The following is a 27,653-nucleotide window of genomic DNA, read 5'->3' as shown; positions in this document are numbered from 1 at the left end:
TGTGGTATCATAACCAGCCTGATATAGGTGGCTTCAAATGCCTCCAGAGCCTAAGGCCGCCTGCAGACGAGCGGGTCGGATCCGGCAGCGAGAAATCTCGCCGCGCGATCCGACCCCAGAGCCTGCAGGGACGACCGCGTACTCACCCGCGCCTGGCGGCCCCGGCTCTTTCATGTGCCGGCTGCCGCGCAGCCGGCGCAGACCAGAGCCGGCGGCCAGGTGAGTGCGTGCCCCGCAGAAAATTAGAACATGCCGCGGTTTGTTTGCCGTGCGAGATTTCGCGCGGCCAAACCGCGGCCGTCTGCATAGGAGTGCGTATTGTAATGCACTCCTATGCAGACTTTCAGCGGCGGAAATCCCGCGGCGGGATTTCCGCTCGTCTGCAGGCGGCCTAAGGCCGCCTGCACACGAGCGTTCCGGATTCCACTAGCGGATTTTCACGCACGTATGGAACCTAAATGTGCTTGCGGATAGGTGCGGATGTGTTGCGGAAAAAAACGCGCAGAAAAACCAGCAGACACCCCTTATTGTAAACCCAACCCCTAGAGAACTGCCCATTCCTTGGAAAACAGCTTAAAAACCAACACCCAGACTCCGTTTTATCCCTCTTGCTTGTGCGAGCACCGTTAAATTATTCTGGCAACATGCTTTCTCCCGGTGAGCAGATGTCTTTGGCCGCCTGCACACGGGCGAAATCCCGCAGCGGTTTTTCCCGCGGGATTTCCGCCACTGAAAGTTTGCATAGGAGTGCATTACAATACGCACTCCTATGCAGACGGCCGCGGTTTGGCCGCGGGAAATCTCGCGCAGCAAACAAACCGCGGCATGTCCTATTTTTGTGCGGGGCTCGCACTCACCCGGCCGCCGGCTCCGGTCTGCACATGAAAGAGCCGGGGCCGCCAGGCGCGGGTGAGTACGCGCTCGTCGCTGCAGGCTCTCGGGTCGGGTCCCGCGGCGAGAATTCTCGCTGCCGGATCCGACCCGCTCGTCTGCAGGCGGCCTTTGTGGGCATGGTTGATCCATGTAACTTTTTTCAGGCGCTTCTCCAGCGTGACTTTATTTCAGTCACTGCAAAAAAATTCACAAGAGGAATTTATTACTACAGATTTTGCATTCTTACATCCTGCATTGGCAAGAAATACTACCTATCTCCCTCTACAAATTTGCCTGTGAAGCTCTGTACTGTGTGTTGGGACGTCTCCTACCATGCCTACTTCCTGTAGTCATAGCAGCCAGTGGCTCCATCTGCAGCTGCACTGCGGATGTACTGCGTGAAAAACGCACCCATTGGCCGCCTGCACACGAGCATTCCGGATTCCGCTAGCGGATTTTCACGCGCGTATGGTACCTAAATGTGCTTGCGGATAGGTGCGGATGCGTGAAAAATCACGCGCGGATATACGCGGATGTGTTGCGGAAAAAAACGTGCAGAAAAACCAGCAGACACCCCTTATTGTAAACCCAACCCCTAGAGAACTGCCCATTCCTTGGAAAACAGCTTAAAAACCAACACCCAGACTCCGTTTTGTCCCTCTTGCTTGTGCGAGCACCGTTAAATTATTGATGTCTTTGTGATGGTTGATCCATGTAACTTTTTTCAGGCGCTTCTCCAGCGTGACTTTATTTCAGTCACTGCAAAAAAATTCACAAGAGGAAGGCCGCCTGCACACGGGCGGAAATCCCGCGGCGATATTTCCCGCGGGATTTCCGCCGCTGAAAGTCTGCATAGGAGTGCATTACAATACGCACTCCTATGCAGATGGCCGCGGTTTGGCCGCGCGAAATCTCGCGTGGCAAACAAACCGCGGCATGTCCTATTTTTGTGCGGGGCTCGCACTCACCCGGCCGCCGGCTACGGTCTGCGCATGCGCCGGCTGCGTGGCAGCCGGCACATGAAAGAGCAGGGGCCGCCAGGCGCGGGTGAGTACGTGCTCATCACTGCAGGCTCTCGGGTCGGGTCCCGCGGCGAGAATTCTCGCCGCCGGATCCGACCCGCTCGTCTGCAGGCGGCCGAATTTATTACTACAGATTTTGCATTCTTAGGTAGTATTTCTTGCCAATGCAGGATCTATCTCCCTCTGCAAATTTGCCTGTGAAGCTCTGTGCTGTGTGTTGGGACGCCTCCTACCATGCCTACTTCCTGTAGTCATAGCAGCCAGTGACTCCATCCGCAGCTGCACTGCGTGAAAAAACGCACCCATTCACTTGTATTGGAGGCTTCACGCGCAGAATCCGACCCAAATTAGAACAGGTCGCAGATTTTTTCACACGCGTGAAAAAACGCGATACAAATCCGTCCAACTGCGGATCCTCATAGGAGTATATTGGCTGCGGTCTGGGGCAGATAATGTGCCTAAAATAACGCGCTGGAAATTCCGTTCGTGTGCAGGCACCCTAACTCTGTATAAATCCTCAAAATATGTCTCCAGCACCAGTGTCTGTTCTCCTACATGTTTCACCAGAGAGTTACCGGCTTGACACAGAAGAGCGGCAGTGATCAAATGCACCCTTTTAACCCCCCTTTTTTCTTGATTTTTGGCTTTTCCTCCAAACTTTGAAGGAATCTTAACTTTTATTTTACTGTCAACGTAGATGTCTGAGGGGCTGTTTTTTTTGCAGGACTATTTTTAATGTACCATGTAATGTACTGAAAAAGTTAATTTTATTTTTAATGGTTATAAAAGGTAACAAATCATAGAGTGGGTGACTAAAAGAAATGAATATTTCAGAATACATTTTGATGGAACTATCGATTGGGATTTGGCTTGTGAAGATTTCATCATGTTGTGCCGTTGAGCGCTTCAGCGAGTGTCATTCCTCCACAAACCTCTCTAACACCATGGTGTAATTGCAGCAGATGTTTTTTTGGCATCCTTTCTAGTTATCCTCATGGTGTTTACAAGCACTTTAACCTGACAAAGTGCTGTAAAATACCTAGTAGAGACAGTGTCTTCAGGCAAATAAGGTTTATTCATGGCCAAGCCGGAGCATTTACAACGTCAGGACAAATTAAGATGATGCTCACAGAATGGGAGGGCCACTATTATACATACACAGTCTTCATTATACATCAAGCCCTCATCCCGATTGGATGTTTAATGTTTGCAGGTTAATTCTGTTGGATACATTCATCTAAATTTAATTTGGCGCAAAAATTGCAACCAAAAGGACATAACTTTATTATGTGGGTCCGTACAATAACGACAACACCAAATTTACTTCTATTTAATTTTTTTTTGGAGACCGGGTGTTGTGTGTTTTTTTTTGTTTTTTTTCTATGATATTCACCGTTTGCAACAAAATAACATGTTGTTCTGATAATTGGACTTTTGTGGATGCAGGAATAGCAAATGTTTTTGTGGGGTTTTAAAATAGTTTAAATAGGGGAGAAGGTTTTCTTCAACTTTTTTTAAGATAAAAAAAACTAATTTTCACTCCTAAGAGGTCTTGTACTTGTGATCATACAGTATAATACATTGTGTCAGGTAGTTTATCAAGACATGCCATAAGCGTGCCTTGATAGGTATTCATTCATGGAAGCAGTCCGAAGGGCTTTCCGGAGGCCCTGGGCTGCCATGACAACCAAACAACACCTCCCAAACTCGTTGTGAAGGGGCTGTTCGGGACCCCTGAACACCAATTTAGGGGATTTAAATGCTTCTGTCAGAATTGGCAATGGCATTTAGATAGTCAACAGATCGTGACTGTTGCGGAAGGGTGTTAGCTGTCAGCACCCGCCTTGTATGGAACAGGATCAACTCATTGCAGAATGATTGGTTCTCGGCTAAGCACTCCGTGGGAGAATCGCTGCCTGGCCTACTCCTATCAACAACATAGGAGGATAAACGGGCTGAACTAGATGGACATTGTCTTCATTCGGCCTTACATACTATGTTACCCCTCTTCCTTCCTCCAATGGATAATCCTGAGGCGGACCTGAAGACCAGAGAAGCGTCTCTCCTATGACATATAGTCTTCATATGACATCCAATACAGGCTCAGTCCATGAGTGCCAAGTAAAGAAGATCTTACAGTGATGAGAAACACACAAGTTCAACAGACTCGATCCAACTCTTGATAAACTTTTGGACAATCATCCCAAAGAAACAAGGAGGGAGATCATGAAACTTGAACTGTAGCATATAAATTGAATAAAACTTCATTATCCCTTAACAGAAGGCCCAAAATTCTATATAATAATCCTGGCGATCACAATTAATTTGTAGGCCATGGATATTTTAGGTCAAGTATTCTCATGCACTAGTGGGCTATGTTTTATGCAATACCCTATCTCTTACAGGAGACAGTGAAGACTCAGATCATTCATGGATGCCAACGGGGTCTTTCACGTTTAACTTTTTACACAGTCAGCAACTGACCATCAGGATACAGCAAGTCCTGTCTAGTCACAGTTCATTTGTGATGTGTGGCTGACCTCCACCCTTGCAATGTGGCTCATAATCTATAAACTGAGAATGCAAAATGGGTGGCTTTTAGTTAACATTTTTTCCCAGTCGTCTCCTCGACAGCACCACCTGAGATGGCATCCTCCTGGTTGGACAGGAACACACCGAGAGGTTAAAAGCTCCCACCTTCCTCTGGCCTCTAACGAATTGCCGGGGGTAGGAGCTTAACTAAAAAATCTTTACCTAACCGGTATTTTATCTTCCTCTTTCATACATTTTTTCCTAGTACTTCTGTGTGTGTGTGTGTGTGTGTGTGTGTGTGTGTATATATTTTAATTATATATATTTGGGGGGGGGGATGTATGGGTGCTGTCGTCGAGACTCCTGAAAACCCGATTATCGGGTAGGTATAGTCACCTTTTCTCCTTCAAAACTATTCCAGACCTAAAGATCTATGGGGCAAATGCTGAAAAGCAAGAACTCTCTTACATGGCTCTTACTCTCTCAGGGCTATTGCCCTCTTATGGCTCATTCACACTAGCATTTAAGCTCTGTTTTGGCTTTTTGTCTCTGTTTTTGGAGCAGAGATATGGAAATAAACACTTTTTACCACTGTTTTGAAACCGGAAAGCTTTCCGTTTAGCTGTTCCATTGAGTTTCCTCCATTTTAGGGCTAGTGCCCACGGACAGAGTGGCATACGCCTGCGGATTTCCGCTTCGGTAGTACCACGTTTAAAAACGCGATACGTTCCCCGAGTGATCGTGGATTCCGCAGTCTCCATTAGTACTACATTATTGGAGACCTCCCCGTGAAATAGGACATGCTGCAATTTTTTTAATTCCCCCCCCCCCCCCCCCCTGCAATAGAATTCCTCAAGTGAGCATTGGCAGCAGGAAAGCAATTAGGTTCAGTAGAACCTAATGGCTGCAGAATTCCGCCACTAGAAATACGGCAAAAATCCATCTGTTGGCATTAGCCCTTAAACAGAACAGATGGTGCTGCGGAAGGACACTGGCCTCATTTTCCCAATCTACTCATAACCCAAACCAAGGGTTTCTTCTCCTTTCCACCGGTGCTAGAATTATATGTCAGGCCCTTTGGCCCAATGTCCACGGGCAGATTTTATTTATTGAATCCGCGTGGGTCTCCCGCAGCTCTAGCCGCCCATAAAGAAGCATTGGGCATCCACACTTCATGTAAGTCCTGCGGATTTGATTTTAAATGATTTGCAGATACCACACGTGGAAAATAAATCACACCATGCTCCATTTTACCGCGGATCATGTGCTGATCTGGCTCCACTCATCTCTATGGGAGCTTAGGATCCGCAGTGCACCTGCAAATACATTTATGTTCAAAAGTATTTTATTGAAAGTTTTTGCAATATACATCTTACAATAAAGTCAGTTCAAATCAAACTGATTCTGTTCTTGTGTCTTCATCACATAAACTGAACTGCTCTTCTGGTCTTATATTATATAATGAATATCTCGTAGTAAATTCTATATTACCCTCCTTGTGAGGTGTTATTGGCTTCTAACGTTGCTTCTTATTTCTTATCTTATGAAAAACCAACGGTAACGTGGGTTACCAGTGTTTATAGTCTAAAGACCGACGACCTCCCCGCCCAGGGTGTGTCCCTGGACGTGTTGCCTACCGGTTCCGAAAAGCTTGAAAAACGTATTGATAGGTCTGTTCGGAGTGGGTGGGGAAGTAAGGAAAAGGGTGCTGGGAAGGGGTTCTGGAAGGGGAGGAAGGTGGGAGAAAAGAGAGAAGTGAGGAGATGGAGAAGTAGAGAAAGCCTCGCTGTGTCTCATGTCTCAGTGTGTTCACTATTCCAGGGATTTATCACCGAGTGGGTAATTCACCCCTTGAGAGCCATCCATTGAAATCTGCTGATTTGCGAAATGTCAACCATGGTTCCCATGTTGTGTGGTAGACTGCGTAATTATTGTCGTCTTCCGCTCTTAACTCCTCCATATTGTTGATCTCGTCTAGGGCTGTGACCCAGTTCAATCTAGACGGTGGGGTCTGAGATCTCCAGAGACGAGGGATTGTAACCCTAGCTGCCAGGAGGAAAAATCGGAAAATTCTTTTTTTTATTTACCCCTATTGGCCCCGGTAGAATAGATAGAAGAGCGATCTCGGGAGTGAAAGCTAGTGACCCCCTGCTCAAGGTATTATGTAGCCCCTCAATCGCCTTCCAAAAAGGTGTTATCTGGGGGCAGGACCACCAGATGTGGGTGAGTGTTCCTGTTTCCGTCATGCATCTCCAGCACAGGTCAGATACTTCTGGATAAAATCTGGCTAGTCGTGCCGGGGTACGATACCACCGTGTGAGTAATTTGTAGTTAAGTTCTTGGTGGTTTCCTGACACTGTCATCTTGTGTGTCAAACAATGGGCTTTTGCCCAGTCCTCTTCTGGCAGCTCCTTCTCCCATGATTTCCTGTATCCATCCCCTGCGTCCTGACCCCTTCAGCGACCAGGATGCCGTACACTGCGGATATTTCGCCCTTCTTTTTCTGAGGTGCTTCACATAGCTCCTCAAAGGGCGTTGTTGGTAATGTTAGTTTGGCTGTCGGTCCCAAGGTTCTTATGTAGTGAGGAATCTGATGATACTGGAACCACGCACCTGTCCGCGGTTCCCCCTCTCCCCTGAGCGCGTCCAATTGCAGAATTCCATTCTTGTCCACAATGTCACGCACTCTAGGGCATTGTAACCTCAGACCCTCCAATAGTGGTAGTCCGGCATCTCCCTGTGGGAAGTCCGGGTTCCCTTTCAGAGGTGTCCACGGCCCTGGTATCCTTACCAAGCCACTTCTCCCTGCAAAGCCATTCCATATTTTCAGTATTGAGTTCATTAACGGGGATACCTTAATTCCCCGTCTACCCAGTCCCCCCTTTAGCCAGAATATCCCCTGTGTTAGTTTTGTGGTGGTTGTTCGTTCTAGCTCTACCCAATGTTCCGTGGGATCTTTTCGCGTTAGATCTACTACAACTACGTCTGTAGTATAGACGTAGGTCTGGCATCCCCAGTCCCCCTCTATCCTTCCGCTGTGTCAGCATCTTATAGCTAAGACGCGGCCTAGATCCTCTCCAGACAAAGCGGGTTGCTGCTCTTTGGAACCTGTTAAAGTAATCTTTTGGTATTCTTATGGGTAGTGTTTGGAAAAGATAAAGGAGTCTGGGTAGTGCATTAATTTTGAGCGTATTGATTCTGCCAAGCCAGGAGAGGTTCAGTGTTCTCCATTTATCTAGATCTCTTATTATAGTGGTGAGGGTGGGCTCGAAGTTCAATCCAAATAGTTTCCCAGAGTCTGATGACAGGACCCCCCCCCCCCCAAGTACTTTATTTGATCTTCTCTACATCTCAAAGACAGTTTGGATGTTAGCTGAGTGACCTCCTCTGCCGAGAGTGTGATGTTTAGAACCTCTGATTTGGTCATATTGATTTTGAAATTGCTGACCCGGCTATATTTTCCAAATTTATGCAGTATAGAAGGTACGGCTGTTTTGGGATTTGTCATATAAATCAGCAGGTCATCTGCGAACAGGGCTACCTTATGTTCATTCACGGCTATTTCGTATCCCCTTATTTCTTTGTTCTCCCTTATGGCGTAGGCTAATGATTCCATCACCAACGCATATAGCGTTGGGGATAGAGGACAACCTTGGCGTGTTCCATTTTTTATGCTTATTGGGTTGGATAGCGCGCCATTTACCCTTATCTGGGCAGTGGGGTTGTTGTATAGGGCCATAATCCATTGTCTGCATCTGTTGCCTAACCCTATCTGTCTCAGCGTTGCTTCTAAAAACGTCCAGCTGACTCGGTCAAAGGCCTTTTCGGCATCAACCGAGGACAAGCATAGAGGTGTGTTCGTCTCTTTTGCTCGTTCTATCAGCGAGAGTGTTCTGATGGTGTTGTCCCTGGCTTCCCTTCCAGAGACAAACCCTACCTGATCTCTATTAATAATCTCCCGGGTTATTGGTCTTACACGTGTGGCGATAACCTTCGTGAAGATTTTCGTGTCGATATTGAGCAAAGATATCAGCCGATGGCTCTCGCACGTCGCTGTATCCTTACCGGGCTTGGGTATTACAGTGATAGTAGCCTGTAAGGCTTGTGGGGGAAAGGTACATGTGTCTGAGATTGCGTTGAAGGTTTTGTTTAGAATAGGCGCTAGAATTTCTCCGAAAAATTTGTAAAACCTTGGAGTGAAGCCGTCAGGGCTTGGGCTTTTCCCTATTTTTAACTCCTTGATTTCTTTGATGACGACTTGCTCTAGAAAATCCTCCTCCAGTGCCTGTGATTGGTCTGTGAGAATCGCTTTCGGGGCGTGTGACTGTAGGTATTGGTCTATCTCCCCTTGTTCTACTGGATTTTTTTTTTATGTTGTACAGCTCGCTATAATAGTTCTGGAAGCATTCTAGGATATCTTTCGTCGCGTGTACTTTCCCCTTTTCTCTTGATTTCATTGCAACTATATATGTTTGGTTACCTTGGGGGTTTAGCGCTCGCGCTAGCCACGTTCCGCTTTTGTTACCATACTCATAGAATTTTCCTTTGAATCTGTCTCTCGTGCATAGGTGGTTTTTATCTAATATTTCTAGCACCTGTTGGCGTATCTCTGAGGTTTCCGCGCTTAAGGCCAGTGTGGGTTTAGTTTTGTTGGCTTGCTGCGCCCTATCTAACCGGGATATTAAGTTAGATAACTTCCCCGTCCTGTCTCTCTTGAGGCGTGTTCCGTGGGAGATGAAGACCCCCCCCCCCCCCCCCCCCCTTAGTACACACTTGAGGGCTTCCCACTGAACTGTCGGGGATGTTGTGTCTGTTCTATGTGTTTCTATAAAGGTCTCTATGGTCTGTCTGACCTCCTGTTGGCAGCATGGGTCTTTTAAGAGATTATTGTTTAATCCCCAGGAGTTCAGGCCCCCTCTCTTTCCCAGTCCCTGGAGTGCCCCATAGACAGGTGCGTGGTCCGACCATATCAAGTTGCCCATAGAGCACTTGGGGTCTAGATACAAAAGATCGTGTGAAATAAAGATGTAGTCGAGCCTCCCGTAACTGTTGTGTGTTACTGAGTGGTGGCTGTAGTCCTTGACCCCCGGATGAAGAATCCTCCAGAGGTCAACGAGTCTCAGCTCCGCTAGCTGTCTATGCAAGGCCGTCAATGAAGGTCCGGACTTACCCGATGATGAATCCAGCTCCGGGTCTAGGCCGAGGTTGAGGTCCCCGCCGAGGACGATCCTTGAGCCAGAGGTGAACCATGCCAGTTCTCCAAGGATCCGGCAGCCAAACTGGACCTGTCTTGAATTTGGAGAGTACATGTTGGCTATTGTTAATACACGTCCGCCTACATCCAACTTTAGGAAGATAAATCTCCCTTCACTGTCTACATTTGAGGCCAGTACTGTGTGGTAGTGTCTTGTGTATGGCAATCGAAGCCCCACATGTCCTTTTTTTCGGGATGTACACTGATACCAATTCGAGTAATATCTATTGTTTCCCTTAGGGACTTGCTCTGCTTTGTAGTGTGTCTCCTGTAAGAGGACTATCTTAACCCATTTCTTGTGCATATGCGCAAGTATTTGTCCCCGTTTAGCTGGGGCGTTCATTCCCCTGGCATTGTATGTACAGAACGTCAGCCCTGCCATGGTTTAAAATTTTTGGTTAGGTGGGTGGCTCTGGGTAAGGATCACGACCGAGACAATAGTGGGGCAGAGGCCCAAGAAGGAAAAGAGGAAAGATAGGGGGTGGGGTGGGGGTAAAGACGGGTGACAGAAAACCTTTGTTCTGTCGCTTGGAACTAGAACTTCCAATCTAGTAGAGTGGGAAACCAACCTTGGGTTGGTTGCGGACGGTACACAGGTATCGTCCGTCCCGTGGGGTGAAGAAACCAGGCAGTGAAGGGAGTCCCCTCCCACTGCCTTCACCGGCAAACCAAACAAATCGTTAGTGAAATACTTATATAGTTAACACTTTGCTATAATTAAACACTTATTCAACCATGGTGCAGCTTGGTATTCTTTAACACATTATGCTGTTGTCCCTTATGGCCCCACTCCCCCCATCCAGTGAGTCTCGCCTATCAGGCCTAGTGAGACTCAGTGGTCGGTGTCCTGTGTGTTCTTCTTGCACGTTATTCTGCCTTGAGTCCACAGGCCCTCTATGGCTAGGGCATTATTATACCAGGCGATCAGCGCTTTGCTCTGCTGTTGGTCTCACGAGGCTTGGATCTGTGGGATCTGACCTCCTGCCAGGGCTCTCTTGGGGCCCCTGTTGGTAGAGCCGGAACATAAGGCCAATCTGGTATCGCCACCATGGGCAGCTCTAAAGTTCCCAAAAACACTGGCAGGTCAGCTGGTGACTTAAAGGATGCCGTTTTTCCGTTTCTTGTAGCTGTAAGTTGGAACGGATACCCCCATCTATGAAGGATGATTAGCTCTCAGTTCGTCCAAGATCGGTCTCACTGCTCTACGTAGTTGCAACGTGCACCTTGCTAGATCTGGGAACACTTCTATGGGGGTTCCGTTATGTTATTGTGTCCTTTTTTTCACGGGCTTTTTTCATTATTGCTTCCTTGTCCTTGAAGTAGTGAATACGTCAGACCACATCACGTGGTCTATTTGGGTTGTCTGGTTTAGGGCCTAGAGTCCTGTGTATGCGGTCAATCTCGACTTGGTGCTCGGGGCCCCTTTGTAGCAGAGAGCCGAAAAAATTGCGGGCCCATTCCTCCAATTGTGTCGGCATGATCTCTTCCGATAGTCTCCTCAGGCGCAGGTTGTTACGCCTGTGGCGATTCTCAATATCGTCGATATGCGTCATAATGTCAGCCATTTGTATAGCTTGCGCATTGATCGCTTGACTGTGTGTATCTAATGTAGAAAGAACCTTTTCGTGGGCCTCTTCTGCTGAGCTTAGATTGCCCACTTGTTTGATCTCATGTTGTAGCATTGACAAAGCTTCCTTATGGGAGGCTTCCAACCTCTGAAAGTCACTTTTAGTCGGCAGTGCGTGCAAGTGAACCTTCCAGTCCCACTCATCCTCTGGTGAGGGGTCTCGGATCTGTGGTTTGGACCTGGGTGTTTTAGGTCTGGTCGCCATATTGGCGCTCTTGCGTGTCTTTTGTGCAGGGCGGTGTCTCTCCTCTTCCAGGCTACCGCCGCCACTATCAGCTTCTGTGTCAGCTGAACTGTAGCCCTGGATGTCGGACCTTCTGCCTCTGGTAGGTTTGGGGGGTGCGCAGTCCCTTGTAGGGGATAGCTGGGAGGACGGGGCTCTGTGTGGGGGGGGATCTCCCCCCTTATGCTGGCGCTTCAGGCCCTGAGGTGGGTTATGTGTGGCCCCCGAGGTGTATGAGGAGTCTATTGCCTCAAGTGACTAATCTGTCCCGCCGGCCTCCGGATCTCCCGTCTCCTCTGCAGCTCTGTCCTCTTCACCTTCACTGTCTGCAGTGCTCAGCGCGGCGCTCACATGTCCCGCGCCATCTTGGGTGGGGGAGCCGCCGAGCCACGGCTCCCGAAGTACCGCTGGATTGTCTGCGGGTCGTCGGCGTCCTGCGGCCTCCCGGTGCCTCTCCGCTTCACCATCTCGCCCTCTGGGTGGTTTTTTATCGCTCACGGTCCTCGGTAAGCTGGGTTTGCCGGTGCTAGCAGCGGGAGCTGGGCAGTGTGCGACCCACTCCTGCATAGCCAGGCTCCGCCCCCCTGCAAATTCAGTTAAATGCATTTGCGGATCCGCTGCGGATTTGAAGGTTAGAAGCAATTGGAGGTGGGGTTGCAGATTTTTTTCCGTGCAGAAAAAATCTGCTATCCGCGATCTCCCACAAGACAAAAACATCAATTTTAAGATGAACAGTGTATATGCTGTAATAAAATCTCTTATAGGTCTTTGTAAGTTCCCTGAAATAAGTTCTAAGACTCTGAGAAGCTAACTTTATACTATTTATCTGAAACGCTCCTCTGTCCCAGAGATCCAGTTGTCTGTATTTAGATGATAGAAAGCTAACCATTTAGGCCTCTCACACTCGTGTTTGTCAAAACACCATGTTTTTCAGCGTTTTCAAATGCACCGCATCATTGCAATGGGTGATGTGGGGTGTTAAAAAGCGCTGCAATGCATTAGGCCTCATGTCCACGGGCAAAAGAAGAATTAAAATCCGCAGCAGATTTTAACTTTTCTCCTGTCCGCGGATCCGCGCCCCATAGGGATGCATTGACCACCCGCGGGTAGATAAATACCCGCGAATGGTCAATAAAAGTGATTTTTTTTTTTAAATGGAGCATGAAAAAATCTGGACCATGCTCCATTTTCGTGCGGGTCTCCCGCGGGGACGGCTCCCGCAGGCTTCTATTGCAGCCTATGGAAGCCGTCCGGATCCGCGGGAGACAAAAATCGGAATTTACTCACCCGCTCCGGTTCTTCTCTTCGCGCGCTGCCATCTTCTCTCCGTCGCGGCCGGATCTTTTTTCTTCGGGCTGGTGCATGCGCGGGGCACGTCACCGACGTCCTCCTGCGCATCCGCTGGGCCGAAGAAAAAAGATCCGGCTGCGACGGAGAGAAGATGACGCCGCGGCGAAGGGAAGATCTGGAGCGGACGAGAGGTGAGTTAATTCTTATTTATTCTTTTTTCAGCCCTCATGTCCGCGGGGCAGGAGGGACCCGCTACGGATTCTCCATGGAGAATCCGGAGCGGGCCTGATTTTCCCCGTGGACATTAGGCCTTAAAGTGGAGCACTCAGCTAAACGCTAGCCTGAGAAGCCCGATTTAAATAGTATAGAGTTATATATAACGTTGTTAGCTGCCATTTCAAACACAGCTTGCTTGCTGGCTGCCAGTTTAGTCAGTGCACTTGGTTTACTATACAGTGTTATCCGTGTCTTCTATTAGGGGTTTAAACAAGTTTATGAAGTTATTTCCCGTGTCAAGTGTCCTTTTTGGTAAACTTATCTGCCACCATTTATAATGTATCTGGAAGCTTTTTTTAACCTCTCAACATTTTCTTAGCATTCTTCATCACTTTGAGTTTTAATTGTGTTTGTTTGTTTGTTTTTTTTATGACTTTTTTTTTCTTCTTCTTTTCTTTTATTTGGATTCCAGTATGATTTACGAAAAGACTCATCCAGGAGAAGTGTCCTCTCTGTATGTAATAAGAGGATGTGATTGTGTATACAGTGTGACACTAGCCATAACATAGTATCTGCTTTTACTAACCTGCTCTGGAACTTGTAAGCGTCTTACTGAGTGTTTTCACCTCATTACACTGAATTTTGATGAGATTAAAGGGGTTTTCCGTGGGTCATTCCGTGTCAGTTCAACCAACGCTCCCGGTCGACCATCTCAGATTTCAATGAAACTTTGCACAAATGTAGACCCTGATCCTAAACTAAGATAGCCAGAATATTAGGCTTCAAAGTGCTTTGGTTCACGAGCTACAGGTCTTAATCTAGGGGGTTGTCATGTGATTACAGCGCGCAACCTGAAAAAAGTGGCGATTTCAATCCATTGCCAAGCCAGTTCCAATGACTCTAGAGCAATGAAACTTCTCACACTAGGAGAACTTTTGGTGCTGAATCCTGCTAAGCTACTCAGACTGCCACTCTTATCATCATTCTGCCACCATTGTATGTCAAAGTAGCTGAAAAATTCTATCGCGCAAAATAAAACTCATATTTTAAGCAGTAATAACTCCTAATCAATGCAATCCAACTCAGCTATGAATTTATCAATGTGTACTCCATAGAAATGGTTCTCATTATTCACATTATGGACCCAAAAGGATGCATAGCTCTTAAGATACAATGAGTCAAAAATGGCAAAAAACACTTTTTTGCTAATTTTTCCCTTTTTCAAAGGCGAAAATCGGAATGTACTCCATTTTTTTTTCCATTTTTGTTCTACTTGGAAGAGAATTTTTTGCTCTACTAGATTCGATGTTTTTCATTTTGTTCCCAGACCTTCTAGATGGGAAAATATCAATGCCTGTGAAGGTCCTATGCACTCGGAGGTCAAATAATAAAATAAGTGTAAGTTTTGCATGGATGTATAATTAGTTTAGAAATCATGAGAAGGTAAATTATTTTTGGAATGAGACAACTTTTTGTGCTCAAGAAACTTATGTGATCAAAAATTGCATGGCGAGTTCAGGTGAGCCCCAAGCTTTGGCCTAAGATGGTCAGAATATCATTGAGTGTTGCATAATGATTGTGGTATATTACAGTGATCACTGGGCTTATTTAGCACTCTATCCATATTGGATACTAAGATTATCTAAGGCTAGCATTTGTGTAATAAATAACTAGTTATTTATTACACAATCCCCCCCCCCCCCCTTTGCAGATGAGGACACCGTATATCGGCTCGGCGTGAAAACCGAGCCGATATACGGTCGTCTGAATCCACCCTTAAAATGAGTTCTTCCTGTACAGGAATGTAACAATTCGACCCTCAGAACGCGTATAGAATACGGTTCTGAGTGCTGAAGGTTGTTATCCCAAGCAAAAAATTACAGCTATTGGGGAACTGCTTAGGGCCAAAAGTACATGCTCAAGTAAGGACATATATTAAGGCTAAGGATTATATTAGTCGTTGATTTAGAAATGGAGCTTATAAAGATTGGATGTTCTATACTGCAACTAGGGAGGGCGATAAAATGGATCCTAAAATGCTGTTGGAGCGAAGAGCTAGTCATGTGAATATATATATGGGTTAATAATGTAGTAGTCTCCACGGTACACAGTAGAGATTATAATGCTATAAAACCTCTTTTTCCCCAGTCGTCTCCATGACAGCATCAATTGAGATTGCCTCCTCCTGATAGGACAGGAACACACTGAGAGGTTAAAAGCTCCCCTCTTCCCCACTTTCCTCAGTGTCTTCCTGTCCTGCCAGGAGGCAGGATCTCTGAGAGGAGCTGGTGGAGAAGCCAGCCAGGATTACTTACAGGCGGATCGGAGGGCAGTGGGTCAGCCTGTCCTCCCTTCCAAGCCAGACGACTCCCGGGACGCCACATGGGGTGGTAACCCCCGGGCCAGGTTCCTCCCGCGGCGGCCCATGGGGGGTACAAAGCGGGAGCCTCAGTCCCCTTCGTCCTCCCTGCAGAAGTTAGAGCAAGGTGCTCCAGGAAGCCCTTCGGCGGTGGGGGGGCGGGGCACCGCGTCACGTGTCCAGCGCAATGATGTCATCGCGTCTGCATCAGGAATGGAGGGGGCGGGGCTTCGCGCAGGAGCGCAAAAAAAAAAAAAAGGTACCTGAGAGAAGCCAGAACAAACCAGCACTACAGGTCGCAGGGTGTCTGCAGCATCGGTATAGTAATGAGTGCTCCAGCCCCAGAGACAGCTGAAACCTCAGCCTCAGCGGCCGTAAGTAGCCAGTGCGGCAAAAAATACAATGCAAATATCCAGTGTATTGTGTATGGAAAATTGCATATTTACCCGCAAAAATGCTTTATTTGTCAGGGGGATAAAAAAGACATTCCCCCCCCCTTCCCCCCCCCCCCCCAGAACAAAACTCAGAAAATGCGTGGAATGCGGGATAAAACTGCCAGCTACGTACCAGAGGCCTCTATGCAAGGCATGCGTAGCTAGGCTAGTTAAAGAGGAAACGGGAGGACGAAAAGGTTAGATCAGCCCTAACATCACAGCTGGTGCCGCCAGCGAAACGCCAGAAAAGGGCGCATGTTCCCGACGAGCCTTCCGACTCCGAGAGTTCTATCGGGTCGGAGCAAGAGGAACAGGCGGCCGAGAAGTCCTCAGATTAGGACGACTACAAAAAATACTTATTCCATCAGGATGACTTAATGGAATTGATTAAGTCAGTCAGGGCTACACTAAAAATGGAAGAGCCCAGAGAACCATGTACCCTACAAGATGAGATATTTGGGGGACTAGGGGAGAGGCGCAAGCATACCTTCCCTGTCCACAAGAATATCACCAAAATAATCCAAAAAGAGTGGAGGACGCCGCACAGTTAAAAGATCCCATGGATCGCAAAGCTGAGGGCCTTCTAAAGAAGTCATGGGAGGCAGCGGCAAACATACTTAGGCCAGGGATCGCAGCCACTTGTGTGGCGCGAACTCTGGGGGTATGGCTAGAACAGCTACACCTAACCAATAAGACGCCGAGGGAACAGATCCTAAATTCCCTTCCGATCCTACGTATGGCAACAAATATCCTAGCGGACGCCGTGGCCGAAACTGTAAAACTCTCGGCGACAGCTACAGCCTGTTCTAACTCAGCCAGAAGAGTGTTATGGCTGAAATCGTGGTCAGGCGACCTAGCCTCAAAAAATAAGCTATGCGCCCTCCCGTTCTACGGCCAGTTTTTGTTCGGATCGGACCTTGACAAGATTCTAGAGAAGGCGGCCGACAAAAAGAAGGGATTCCCGGAAGAAAAGCCACAGAGAGGGTAGACCTTCTTCCGGGCCCCAAGGCAACAGCCAGAGGCCTACCGAGGCAAGGGCAAGACAGGCCGCTGGAGTTACCCCAAGGGGGGCAGAGGAAGGAACATCCTCTTTAACCCCCATCAGGGGGAGCCAAAGCAGAGACCCTGACGCCATCCCCGTAGGTGCAAGGCTGGGGGGCTTGTGGATCCATGGGCCTTCGGAAATCGCGGCCCCTTGATCCACAAAGATCTTACAGCAGGGATACCGGATAGAGCTGGTGTCCCTCCCCAGAAGAAAATTCATGATCACGGGAGGCTCCAAACAACAGTTACACCTACTAAGGCAAAGCGTTGGGGACCTGCAACAACTAAATGCAATATCCCCCGTACCGCGAAACGAGGAAACCCAGGGCCATTATTCCAGGCTCTTCCTAGTAAGGAAACCCTGTGGGAAACAGCGGATGATAGTGAACCTGAAACCTCTGAACACCTGCATCAGATACAGAAAATTCAAGATGGAGTCCATCTCAACAATAAAGTTGATTCCCAAAGGAGCCTACATGGCATCCATCGATTTAAAGGATGCTTATTTCCACGTACCGATCCACGAGGGGTCCCGGAAATACCTAAGGTTCGCAGTGGATATGGGCAAAGGAATAGAGCACCATCAATTCAGATGCCTGCCCTTCGGGATCTCCTCAGCACCCAGAATCTTCACCAAAATTATGGCAGAGGTAGCCGCCTACCTGAGGAAGAAGTCGGTCCTAATAGCACCCCACCTGGACGATATTTTAATAATAGCAGAGTCCAGAGAACTCCTAACGAAACACCTGAGGATAGTGCTAGAACTTCTCCAATCCTTAGGATGGATCATAAACTGGGAAAAACCCAGCCTAGATCCCGACAAACAGAAAACGTTTCTGGGTGTAACGCTCGACTCAGAATCGCAATGCTCCTGCCTACCCGAGGAGAAAATGCAAAAAATCCGACGGCTAGTCAAAACCTTTTTACGGAGACGATTATGCACAATTCGGGAAGCCATTTTTTACACCCGCTACTGAGCTCACGAAATATCCCCAAAAAGCATGAGAGGAGGGGGGATACCCGGTTTTATTGCCCCATGTGCCCATCCCAATCAGCCTCCGTAATTGCCCCTGTCTTCGGAAATACCACACAGTTCACATTATTACTTTAATCTAAGATTTGGGGAACGCCGAAAAGGGCGCGGAGTGGGGGGGGGGGGGGGGGAATATTTTTAGGGAGTCCATTTTTATTCCGTACAAATGAACAATGGGGCCTGGGATTTATTCAGTTGTGCCCTGCAATCCAACGGGTGTTTCCTCCATTATGGGCCGTGCCATGGGCCCTGTAAGTAGATTAGGGCCACAATGGGTATGTTTCTGAACACGGGACAAACAGGAGTATCCATTTTAGGGGGGAACGTCTTCATTCAAGCGCTGCGGAATAAGTTGGCGCTATACAAATAAAGATTATTATTATTATTATTCCTATGTACACTGTACAAAAAAAAAAAACAGTTTTTAAATTGACAAAATTGCCAAAATATGAAAATCGTAATTTTTTCCTTCTGCTTTGCTTAGATTTATTCAAATACTGTGGGGTCAAAATACGCAGTACACCCCTAGATGAATTTGTTAAGGGGTCTAGTTTTTAAAATGTGGTCATTTGAGGGGGTTCTTTATCGTTTTGGCCGCTCAATGGCTCTACAAGTGGGCAATGGGGCCTGGAATTTATTCCGTTGTACCCTAAAATCCAACAGGTGCTCCTTCCATTATAGGCCTAGCCATGTGTCCTTTAAGTAGATTAGGGCCACAAGGGGTATGGTTCTGAACACGAGACAAACAGGGGTATCCATTTTGGGTTGAAAGTCTTCATTCCTATGTGTGCTGTACAAAAAAGAGTTTTTAAATTGATACAACTGCCAAAAAAATTGTAGGGTAAAAATACACAGTACACCCCTAGATGAATTCGTTAAGGCGTCTAGTTTTCAAAATGGGATCATTTGTGGGGGTTCTCTGTCGTTTTGGCCGCTCAAGGGCTCTACAATTGGGCAATGGGGCCTAAATCACCTTCATGCTAAATTTCTGTTCTGAAAGCCACCGACTACTCCTTTCATTTTGGGCCCCTTTGTGCATCCACACATAAGATTAGGGCCACAATGGGCATGTCTCTGAACACGGGACAAACAGGGGTATCCATTTTGGGGTGCAAGTCTTCATTCATGTTTGTGCTGTACAAAAAAAGCAGTTTTTAAAACGACAGAATTGCCAAAAAACGAAAATCACATCTTTTTGCTTTGCTTGAATTCATTCAAAAACTGTGGGGTCAAAATGGGCAGTACACCCCTAGATAAATTCGTTAAGGGGTCTAGTTTTCAAAATGGGGTCACTTGTGGAGGTTCTCTTTGGTTTTGGCCGCTCAAGAGCTCTACAAAAGTGCTATGGGCCTAAAACGCCTTCAAGCAAAATTTATGTTCTGAAAGACATCGACTACTCCTTTCATTTTGGGTCCCGTTGTGCATCCAGACATAAGATTAGGGCCACAATGGGTATGAACACGGGAGAAACAGGGGTATCCATTTTGGGGTGTAAATCCTCATTTTCATGGGCACTATAGGAAAAAAAAATGTCTTTAAAATGACATATTTGCGAAAATATAAAATGTAATTTTTTCTCCTCTAAATTTAATTCCTGAAAAAAAACTGGTAGAGTCAAAATACTCATGACACCCCTCAGTGGATACATTAAGGGGTGTAGTTTTTAAAATAGGGGCATTTAGGGGGGATATCTATTATTCTGACACTCATGAGCCTTTGCAAACTTGGCTTGGTGCAGGAAAACAGTGTTCCTCAAAATGCTGAAAAGTAATGTTAAATTTGTACGTCCTCCAAATGGTTAAAAAAACACAAGTTTTTCAAGTGTGCATTCAGAATAAAGTAAACAGATGGAAATATATATCTTATCAAAAATTTGTACAGTATGTTTGGACATATTTGAGATATTACGGTTGAAAATGTGAAAAAATGACAATTTTTCAAAATTTTTCCATTATTGGTACTTTTAATAAATATACACAAATTATATCGGTCTCTTTTTACAACCAAAATGAAGTACAACATGTGGCGAAAAAACAATGTCAGAATCACTTGGATATGTAAAGCCTTTACTGAGTTATGCTACGTTGAACGACGCATGTCAGATTTCCAAAATTTGGCTCCGTCACTAAGGCGCAAACAGGCTTCGTCACTAAGGGGTCAAATGCCTACCATTAAATAAGATATAAACGACTGAAACTCTCCGTTCTGTGAATCTGCCATGTTAATACCTGAACAAAACACATTTATAGATGGATGACGGAGTTTGTATTGCCAGGGAAATTGCTGTGTATGATGTTATCTTTGAGTGAATCTTCTCAGTGACGTTATTATGTTCTCTTCTGTATGTTTATTGATTGCTACCGTGTTTCCCCAAAAATAAGACTCTTATATTAATTTTTGTTCAAAAAGGTTTAACTTTTTTACATGTATAGCTGCCTGGACACTATTTAAATTGACTTTTTTAATTAACTGTTAGCAGGGCTTAATTTTGGAGTAGGGCTTATATTTCAAGCATCCTCAAAAAGCCTGAAAAATCATTTTGCATCCTCAAAAATTCTGGAAAATCGTGCTATGTCTTATTTTCAGGGGATGTTTTATTTTCAGGGAACGGGGTATGTAGTTTTACCATATTTGTGTGTGTGTTGTACATGAAAGGCTGCTACATTGTCCGTGGACCACTAGATGTTCGGTCTGTCTAATGATGGTTGTCACGCTCTTAATTCATACTAAAAACGTACTTTCAGCAATCCATTCGTATTACATGGCGCTGATAAAAAGAACTTTAACTTTTTTCTTTTATAGAGCCATACCTACAACTCTTATGGGAGCAAGAATAAATCCTTTGCATCCAGTAAAGACTTACTGGTCGGTACAGAACTTGCTAATAATGGTTATAGATCAGCACAGTAATGCTCTCTACTCAATTTAAAAACTTAATTTAGTAAAAACTCTATGGCTGTGAAGTCCTAAGACAAATCTGTAGCAAGTTTAATTTTGTAGTTAATTATCTAAATAGGAGTGAATTATAGTAGCACATATTTGTTAAGGTTTGCAAGTCTAAATGTTATGGCAGCAAGTTTCATCAACTGTTTATGGTGGAGCATCATGCTTTGCAGCTTGATGATAATGCCACATGGTCTATTGGAGGTCACTTTTCAGGGTCTGTATAAATGACATTTAGTGGGCAAGAAGTCTCCAAGATCCTGGCTGAATGGTTTCTGCATGGTCTTGGATAGACATGAGGTAGTTACAGAGTCTGGCAGCCCATCTCAATTTGGATTTTAAGTTCTCCACAGCCAAAAGACCTGGATTGTAAGGTGGCGAATGACGAAGCACAGTGTTTTGTAGCATGCCAATGTCCTTCTTTGTGGCCACTTCCAAGGAGATGATTTTAGGTCTGACTCCTTTGTATGGAGTGTGGTTATTACAGATCACAGTATATTGCCAGGCATTGGGCAACTGATTCCAAGTCACCTTGCATGAGAAGCGGAGAGAACCTATAAAAGAATTGGTCAGCGGGTAAAGAATGTGAAAGTCTCTGAATAGTAAATTTTGGAGACTGGTTCAGGTGGTGTTACCCAAATCGGTATTAAACAGAAGACCTCCAGCTCCTCATCCTATCCAGGTTAACCAGATCTAAAGACAAGGGGACTAGTCCTCTATGTTTTAGAAATAGGCTGCAGCATAAGAGGGTCTGTTGGATTGGGGTGTTAATCTCTTTTTGGTGTAATCCTGGAGTTGGAAGAGCTGAAAGAGCTGATGGTCATTGGGGTCCGTTCAGCGCTATTCGCTTCTGTCCTAAGACAGAGCTCTTCGGCAACTGGGATTCCCCTTTCCTGCTCCCCGAAAGGAGCAATAAAGCGGGACCCCAGACGCATACGTGAAACCACCCTAAGCCCTCCATGATCCTGTTTTCCTGTATTTGAGAAGTTAAGAAGCAGTTTCCTCTTGTATTCTATGTGTAGGGTATATGAGCCATCAGAGAATCTAGCAGCTGACCCTCAATCATGGGTTTAGAGAGAAAAGTAAAGATAGGGAATACAGATGAAACATACACTTTGTCCTAATACTGCCCTCCTGTTCTTTAGCAGAGGTAAGTGTAGGCGTGCCCATGGCCCAGCACCTTCTTCCTCTGGTGTGGGGAAGAGGAGCTTCACTAATGAGCATGTGCAGACAGTGCAGCACAGATTCATCTCAGCTAAGAGCCTTGAAGAAGCAGCATAAGGATACTTAGTCTAATGGGGAGGAAAGACAATAACTGATGTTTCCACATCCTAGTTATAAATGCTTTTGATAAATAGGGCTTAGAGGAATAGGACATTTATTTATAGGACATTTTCAAAACTTTCCTAAATTCCTTTAAAAGGAAATGTGCAACAAACTGCACTGAAGTGATTATACCATATTTACAATATATGTGTATATATAAATATCATTTATTTCTTTAAGCCAGAGTCGTTATATTTCTACCAACTTGATCTCCACAACCCTGTTTTCTAATTTGCATACTGGCTTATCCTGATAGGACAATTGTTTTATTTTGATATAGAGAATATCTATTTTCCGCCATCATTCACTACAATCGCCATATTGATTTTATTTCATGTTTGCATCTTCTATTTGATTTTTACTTGTTACATTTTACTGGACTTTATATATGAGGTTACTGTTGTATCAGATTATCTGTGCATACTACCTTCATGTACTATAATATGGAATTGCTTTACCCCATATAATTTTTGATTTGAGTTTTTCCATTTACCGATTATAATGTATTGTTTATCCTTCACTTTCAACCCCCCCCCCCCCCCAATTTATCGCTACACCCTTTTCTCGTCACACCTCTTCTCTTCCATGTTTAGTTCTTATCTTTTCTTCCTCCCTTGCTACATTTCTGCTGATATTATATGTGTTACTTTTTGTATATACCTCTATTGTCCCTTATTGCTACTTTAGTACCTATCCCCAGCTGGGAAAAGGCCCTTGCCTCAAAATGCAATTTTAGTGCTCTTCTTGAATTTCTTCCAACAAAAGTAATTTGATTTACTTTCTGGTTTCTCCTATATTTTGGAGAGTTGTGCCTTATACCATGATTTTACTACTTCTGCTTCTGCTATTCTTAATAATAGGCCTCCAATGATAGATTGGGGGTTCTGCTGCCTAGGGTTACCTCAGATCAGCTGTTTGCCGGGCCATTTGTGCTTGTGCCCTGAGCTGAATTCTGCAGGAAGCACACAAGTTCCATTCACATTTCTGTGGCCAGGCTTGGTATCACATGCAAAGTTCCCATTCATTTCAATGAGAACTTAGCCTGTAATACCAAGCTCGGCCGCTTAAGTGGGAACGGAGCTGTTTGCTTCCTGCAGAAATCAGCTCAATGAACAAGCACACTGGCCTGGTGAACAGCTGATCAGTATGGGTCCCAGGCAGCAGATCCTTGCTGGTGATCTAATGTTGATGGCCTGTCTTGAAGAAGGCTATCAATAGTTTATGATTGGATAACTCCTTTATTTAGGAATATTTGCAGAGTTGATTTGTTAGATGCATTGATATGATAAAACATACTGGTTGTGAAGTTGGTTATAGCCTTTAACCCCTTAACGCCACAGGGCGTAACTACTGAAAATGCCCGGTGTGAGAAACTGCCTTCTGGGGTTTGTAATATGATGTTTCTGCTTCTTCCAGAGTGGACTTTATCATGATCCGAGAAACTATAGCAGCCTTAAATATAGTAAACCCATCTCCACCTACCACATACGGGTCTGATATTTTGTTTGCTTGTTGCGTTTTGTGACTTTCTAATGTAATTTGTTCTGCAGCCAGTAAGGTGCACTTAGGAGTTGGCATGTTACATCAAGCAGTGCAGTCTAAGGCCCAGTGTCCATGAGCAGATTTTATTTATGGAGTCCGCACGGTTCTCCCGCAGCTCTAGCCCATAGAGAAGCATTGGGCATCTGCATCTCATTTAACCCTTTCCAATCCGCTGTCTGACGTCTTCCTACATTCTGATTGAAGCTTGTACAGCTCCAATGTCAGAAGACGTCCGACAGGGTATTCTTGCTGTCTATTGCCAGCCACTCTGCTGTCGGAGCCTCTCTGGTGCACACACACTCACTTTAGCTAGCAGATGGCACCATTGTATAACAGCAAAAGGAAAAAGCCTTTTAGGAAACCCTGAATCCAAAATTGGATTGGAACGGGTTAAGTACTGTGGATTTGATTTTAAATAATTTGCAGCTGCTACGAGCGGATAATAAATTGCAGCATGCTCCATTTTACGGCGGATCTGGCTCCATTCATCTCTGGTCTCATGACTACGGGCTGGTGGTCGAATTCTGTGGACGGGAGCCCCGCCGCGGAATCCCACTTTGCCCGCAGCATGAGGACATTACTTACCATTCCGGATCCTCGGCGTGGCTGTGTGGGTCGTCAGTCTTCTCCTTCGTGGCTGTGAGCGAGCCCGCCGGCTGGCACACCCCCACACATGCGCAGTGTTTTTTTCCCCTCTAAATCTTCTGCTTTCTCGCGGGATCCGCGACATGCCTGCAGTGATAGTTGTGGGTGTGCCGCAGATCGGACGGTTTACATTGACTTCAATGGAAGCCGTCCCTGGGGATCTGCTGCAAAATGGAGCATGCTGCGATTTGTTTTCCAAACCAGAAGGTCCACAAAACAAATCTGCATTCTTTGATTAAAGGGGTTGTCCGGCCATAAACATTAGGTCTCATTACTTCTGTTTGCCCAATACAATGCACTTTGTAATATACATTGTGCATTGTAAATTAGGCAAACAGAAGTTATTCACTTACCTTTTGGGGTGCCCCCCCCCCCCCGTGTTGCTCCTCGGTTGCCATGGGTTCCGACAAGTCTCTTGTCCTCTTCTTGTCGGGACGAAGGGGACGCGCTTCTCCAGCACAGCTCTGCGCATGTGCAGAAGAACTTCAGCCGCTGGGAAGCTCAGTTCTGCCTGCAGGGGAGGTGTGGCTGCTGGCTCTTCATCTCCAAGGTAAGAATGAGTGGAGGGGTGGGCTCTCGCCGGGGGGGTGGGGGGGTGGAGAGGGAGAGATGGATGGATGGATGTGTGCAAGGGGGGGGGGGGGGTGCAGTGATGTGTGTGTGTGTGTGTGTGTGTGTGTGTGTGTGTGTGTGTGCGCTAGTGGTGTCTGGAGACCCGGCTGTCAGAAGTCCCGGGGGAAGGGGTGGGGGGGTGGAGAGGGAGAGATGGATGGATGTGTGCAAGGGGGGGGGTGGTGGATGTGTGTGTGCAGGGACCCGGCTGACAGAAGTCGGGGGGGGGGGTCATTGTGAGAGGGGTCGCTGTGGGAGGGACACTATGAGGGCATGTGTGTGTGGGGAAATGTTTTGTTTTACTTTACTTTAGCAAGGGGGGGGGCGGGCAGTAGGTAGCTTTGCAGTGGAGGGCTGCAGGAGAGTTCTCTCTCGGCTCTCCCGCGCCCCTCTCCATTCACTATACATCGTGCTGCTGTTTACACTCATGGTAGGATTTTATCGCGAACCTTGAGTGTATAACGCAGTCTCCCCTGGCCACACCCCCTCTGATTATAGTATGCAGCAGGGGGCGGGGCCTGGGCGGGGAGAGACTGTAGAGCAGTTCAATAGAGGTGGGCGTGGCTAGGACGTGAGCTAAGGGAAATCCTGCCTTTTCATGTCTCTTACTACCATCGAGAGCGCGCACACAGAGGAGGCAGAGCGCAGAGCATTGTGGGAAGGCAGCACAGAGGCGCCATCTTTGAAAGCTGCAGTGAAGATCAGAATCTAAGGTAAGAAACTGACATTGCAGCTGATCTGCCGGCCGGTTTGCGCCCCTGTATGCTGTCTGTTACTATCCTTACTGAAAGGAAAGCAGCAGCATTATAAAATTTTTACCCTGTGTGGCCGGACAACCTCTTTAAGCTTCAGGCGCCCATGATTGTATATGGGCGGCTCGAACTGGTGATCATCCTCGCGGATTCCGTGATTCACACCCGCCCGTGGACATGAGCCCCTTACAGCCCGTAGACTGGAAGCTGGAACTACTGCAATTGCTTCATACGGCTAACTCTTGCGAAACATGTTTGTTGCAGGAATGGCATGCTTCCGATAAAAGTAGCTACTAGCAAACTAGTTACATTTTTGCACTTTTGTTCTTTTGCCTGCCGATGATTTCCGTCCTCTGTGAAGTTAATGCACTAATAATTACACATCTCACCAACAGCCTGCACACAAACCTCCAAGAGTGTGGCATGCCGTGTTACTGCTGACATGCTTTAATAAACCTTTTAAACATCTTTCTCCCCATGTAGTCTTCTTCTCTGTACAGTGACCCTCTTGCCACTTCCAGGAGTTCCCAGGTTAGTATTCTACTGGTTACAAAACACTGTCACTTCCACATAGATTTCTTTCAATAAACTTCACAATCCTTATTCCAGTTCTTGTTCTCAGGTTCTGTAGGGGGCTGGCTGATAAACCATATTATAATTGTATTTTTTTAAGGAAAATCCCATTAAAGGGAACTTATCACATTGACCTTGGTGTCTGATCCATGGGAAGCATGTTATAAAGCAGATGAGTAGATTGCTGTTTAATTTTGTGGGGAAAGATTCACTATAGCTTATATTTTACTTTTAAGACCTTGTTCTTTCTCTGCTTTTGAAGGCTGGATTCACACGAACGTATATCGGCTCGGTTTTCACGCCGAGCCTATATACGTCTTCATCTGCGCGTGGGGGGGGGGGGGGGGTGAGGATGGCAGAGCCAGGAGCAGGAACTGAGCTCCCGACCCCTTTCTGCCTCCTCTCCGCCCCTCTGCACTATAGACGTGCTGTACTAAATAATTCTCCCGTGTGCACGAGCGGAAATCAGGGCCGCCAAATACGCGATTTGCGGAAATCTAGAATTGGGATGGGTCTATGAGACTCCACATCCACAGTTAAAGGTTCTCAAGTTATAATTGCTCATTTCCCACCGGGTATATTGGTCTGTTTGACTTCACCCTGTATAGTAATCTGTTCTTTTGCTTTATAACTGAGTATACAGTGTGACAGGATCCCTTTAAGAGCATCTTTCTGCCGGACCGCTGGTGTCCCAAGGAAAACAAGTAACAAACATGCACTTAGAGAGAATTTCCCCAGTATTTAAAAAAATCTGGCAAAATAAGAGCCACTCATACCGGAACCTGCCTCGACCACGCTGCACCCCCCTAAGGGTCGGTATATAGTCACAGACAGCTGCGGTCAATAATGGGGCACCCCTGAAGCCTGTAACTGGCTGCAGCCCTTCCTGAAGTTCTATGTAATGACTGACTGCTTGTGAACACACCTCATGGAGAGAATGTCTGCAGTTTGCTATTGGAAACATTCACAAGTTTGTGGACGGACTTGTTCCTAATAGCTGAGCCCCTTCTTCCGTCTCTCTGCTCTGTTTTTGGAGAAGAGAAACTGGGAAAAAACTGTTTTCCTTTTTTCACAATTGATTTCAGTGGGGTTTTCAGAAAACTGGAGAGGCTTCTATTTGCTCGCATCCTGTCAGATTTCCTTTTTTTTTTTTTTTTTTTTTAACTCTTAATTAACGCTGCATACTGTACTATTTTTCCATCCAAATAAGCAGAAACAGAATAAAAGCAACTTTTCTGTTCGCTTTCTGTTTTTTTTAAATCCCATTGAAATCAACTATGAAAAAAAATTTGTTTTTTTCCCATTTTATTTGTTTCTCTCCTCCAAAACGGAGCAGAGAGACAGAAACCCTGA

General features: G+C 46.2%; 1 protein-coding gene across 1 annotated transcript in view; it reads left to right on the top strand.

Moving 5' to 3' along the window:
- The window catches only part of LRRFIP2 (LRR binding FLII interacting protein 2), a 167,875-nt gene that overhangs the window by 51,080 nt on the left and 89,142 nt on the right, over positions 1 to 27,653 (top strand). Inside the window, exons 8-11 of the mRNA XM_066585337.1 lie at positions 13,510 to 13,551; positions 20,710 to 20,772; positions 23,593 to 23,667; positions 26,211 to 26,258. Of these exons, the coding sequence (XP_066441434.1) occupies positions 13,510 to 13,551; positions 20,710 to 20,772; positions 23,593 to 23,667; positions 26,211 to 26,258 (228 nt within the window). The remainder of the gene's footprint in view (positions 1 to 13,509; positions 13,552 to 20,709; positions 20,773 to 23,592; positions 23,668 to 26,210; positions 26,259 to 27,653) is intronic.

Source organism: Eleutherodactylus coqui, chromosome 12 (assembly GCF_035609145.1).
Source record: "Eleutherodactylus coqui strain aEleCoq1 chromosome 12, aEleCoq1.hap1, whole genome shotgun sequence".
Lineage (NCBI taxonomy): Eukaryota > Metazoa > Chordata > Amphibia > Anura > Eleutherodactylidae > Eleutherodactylus > Eleutherodactylus coqui.
The sequence above is the reverse complement of the archived record's forward strand: the minus strand, read 5'-3'. Positions and strand labels throughout refer to the sequence as shown.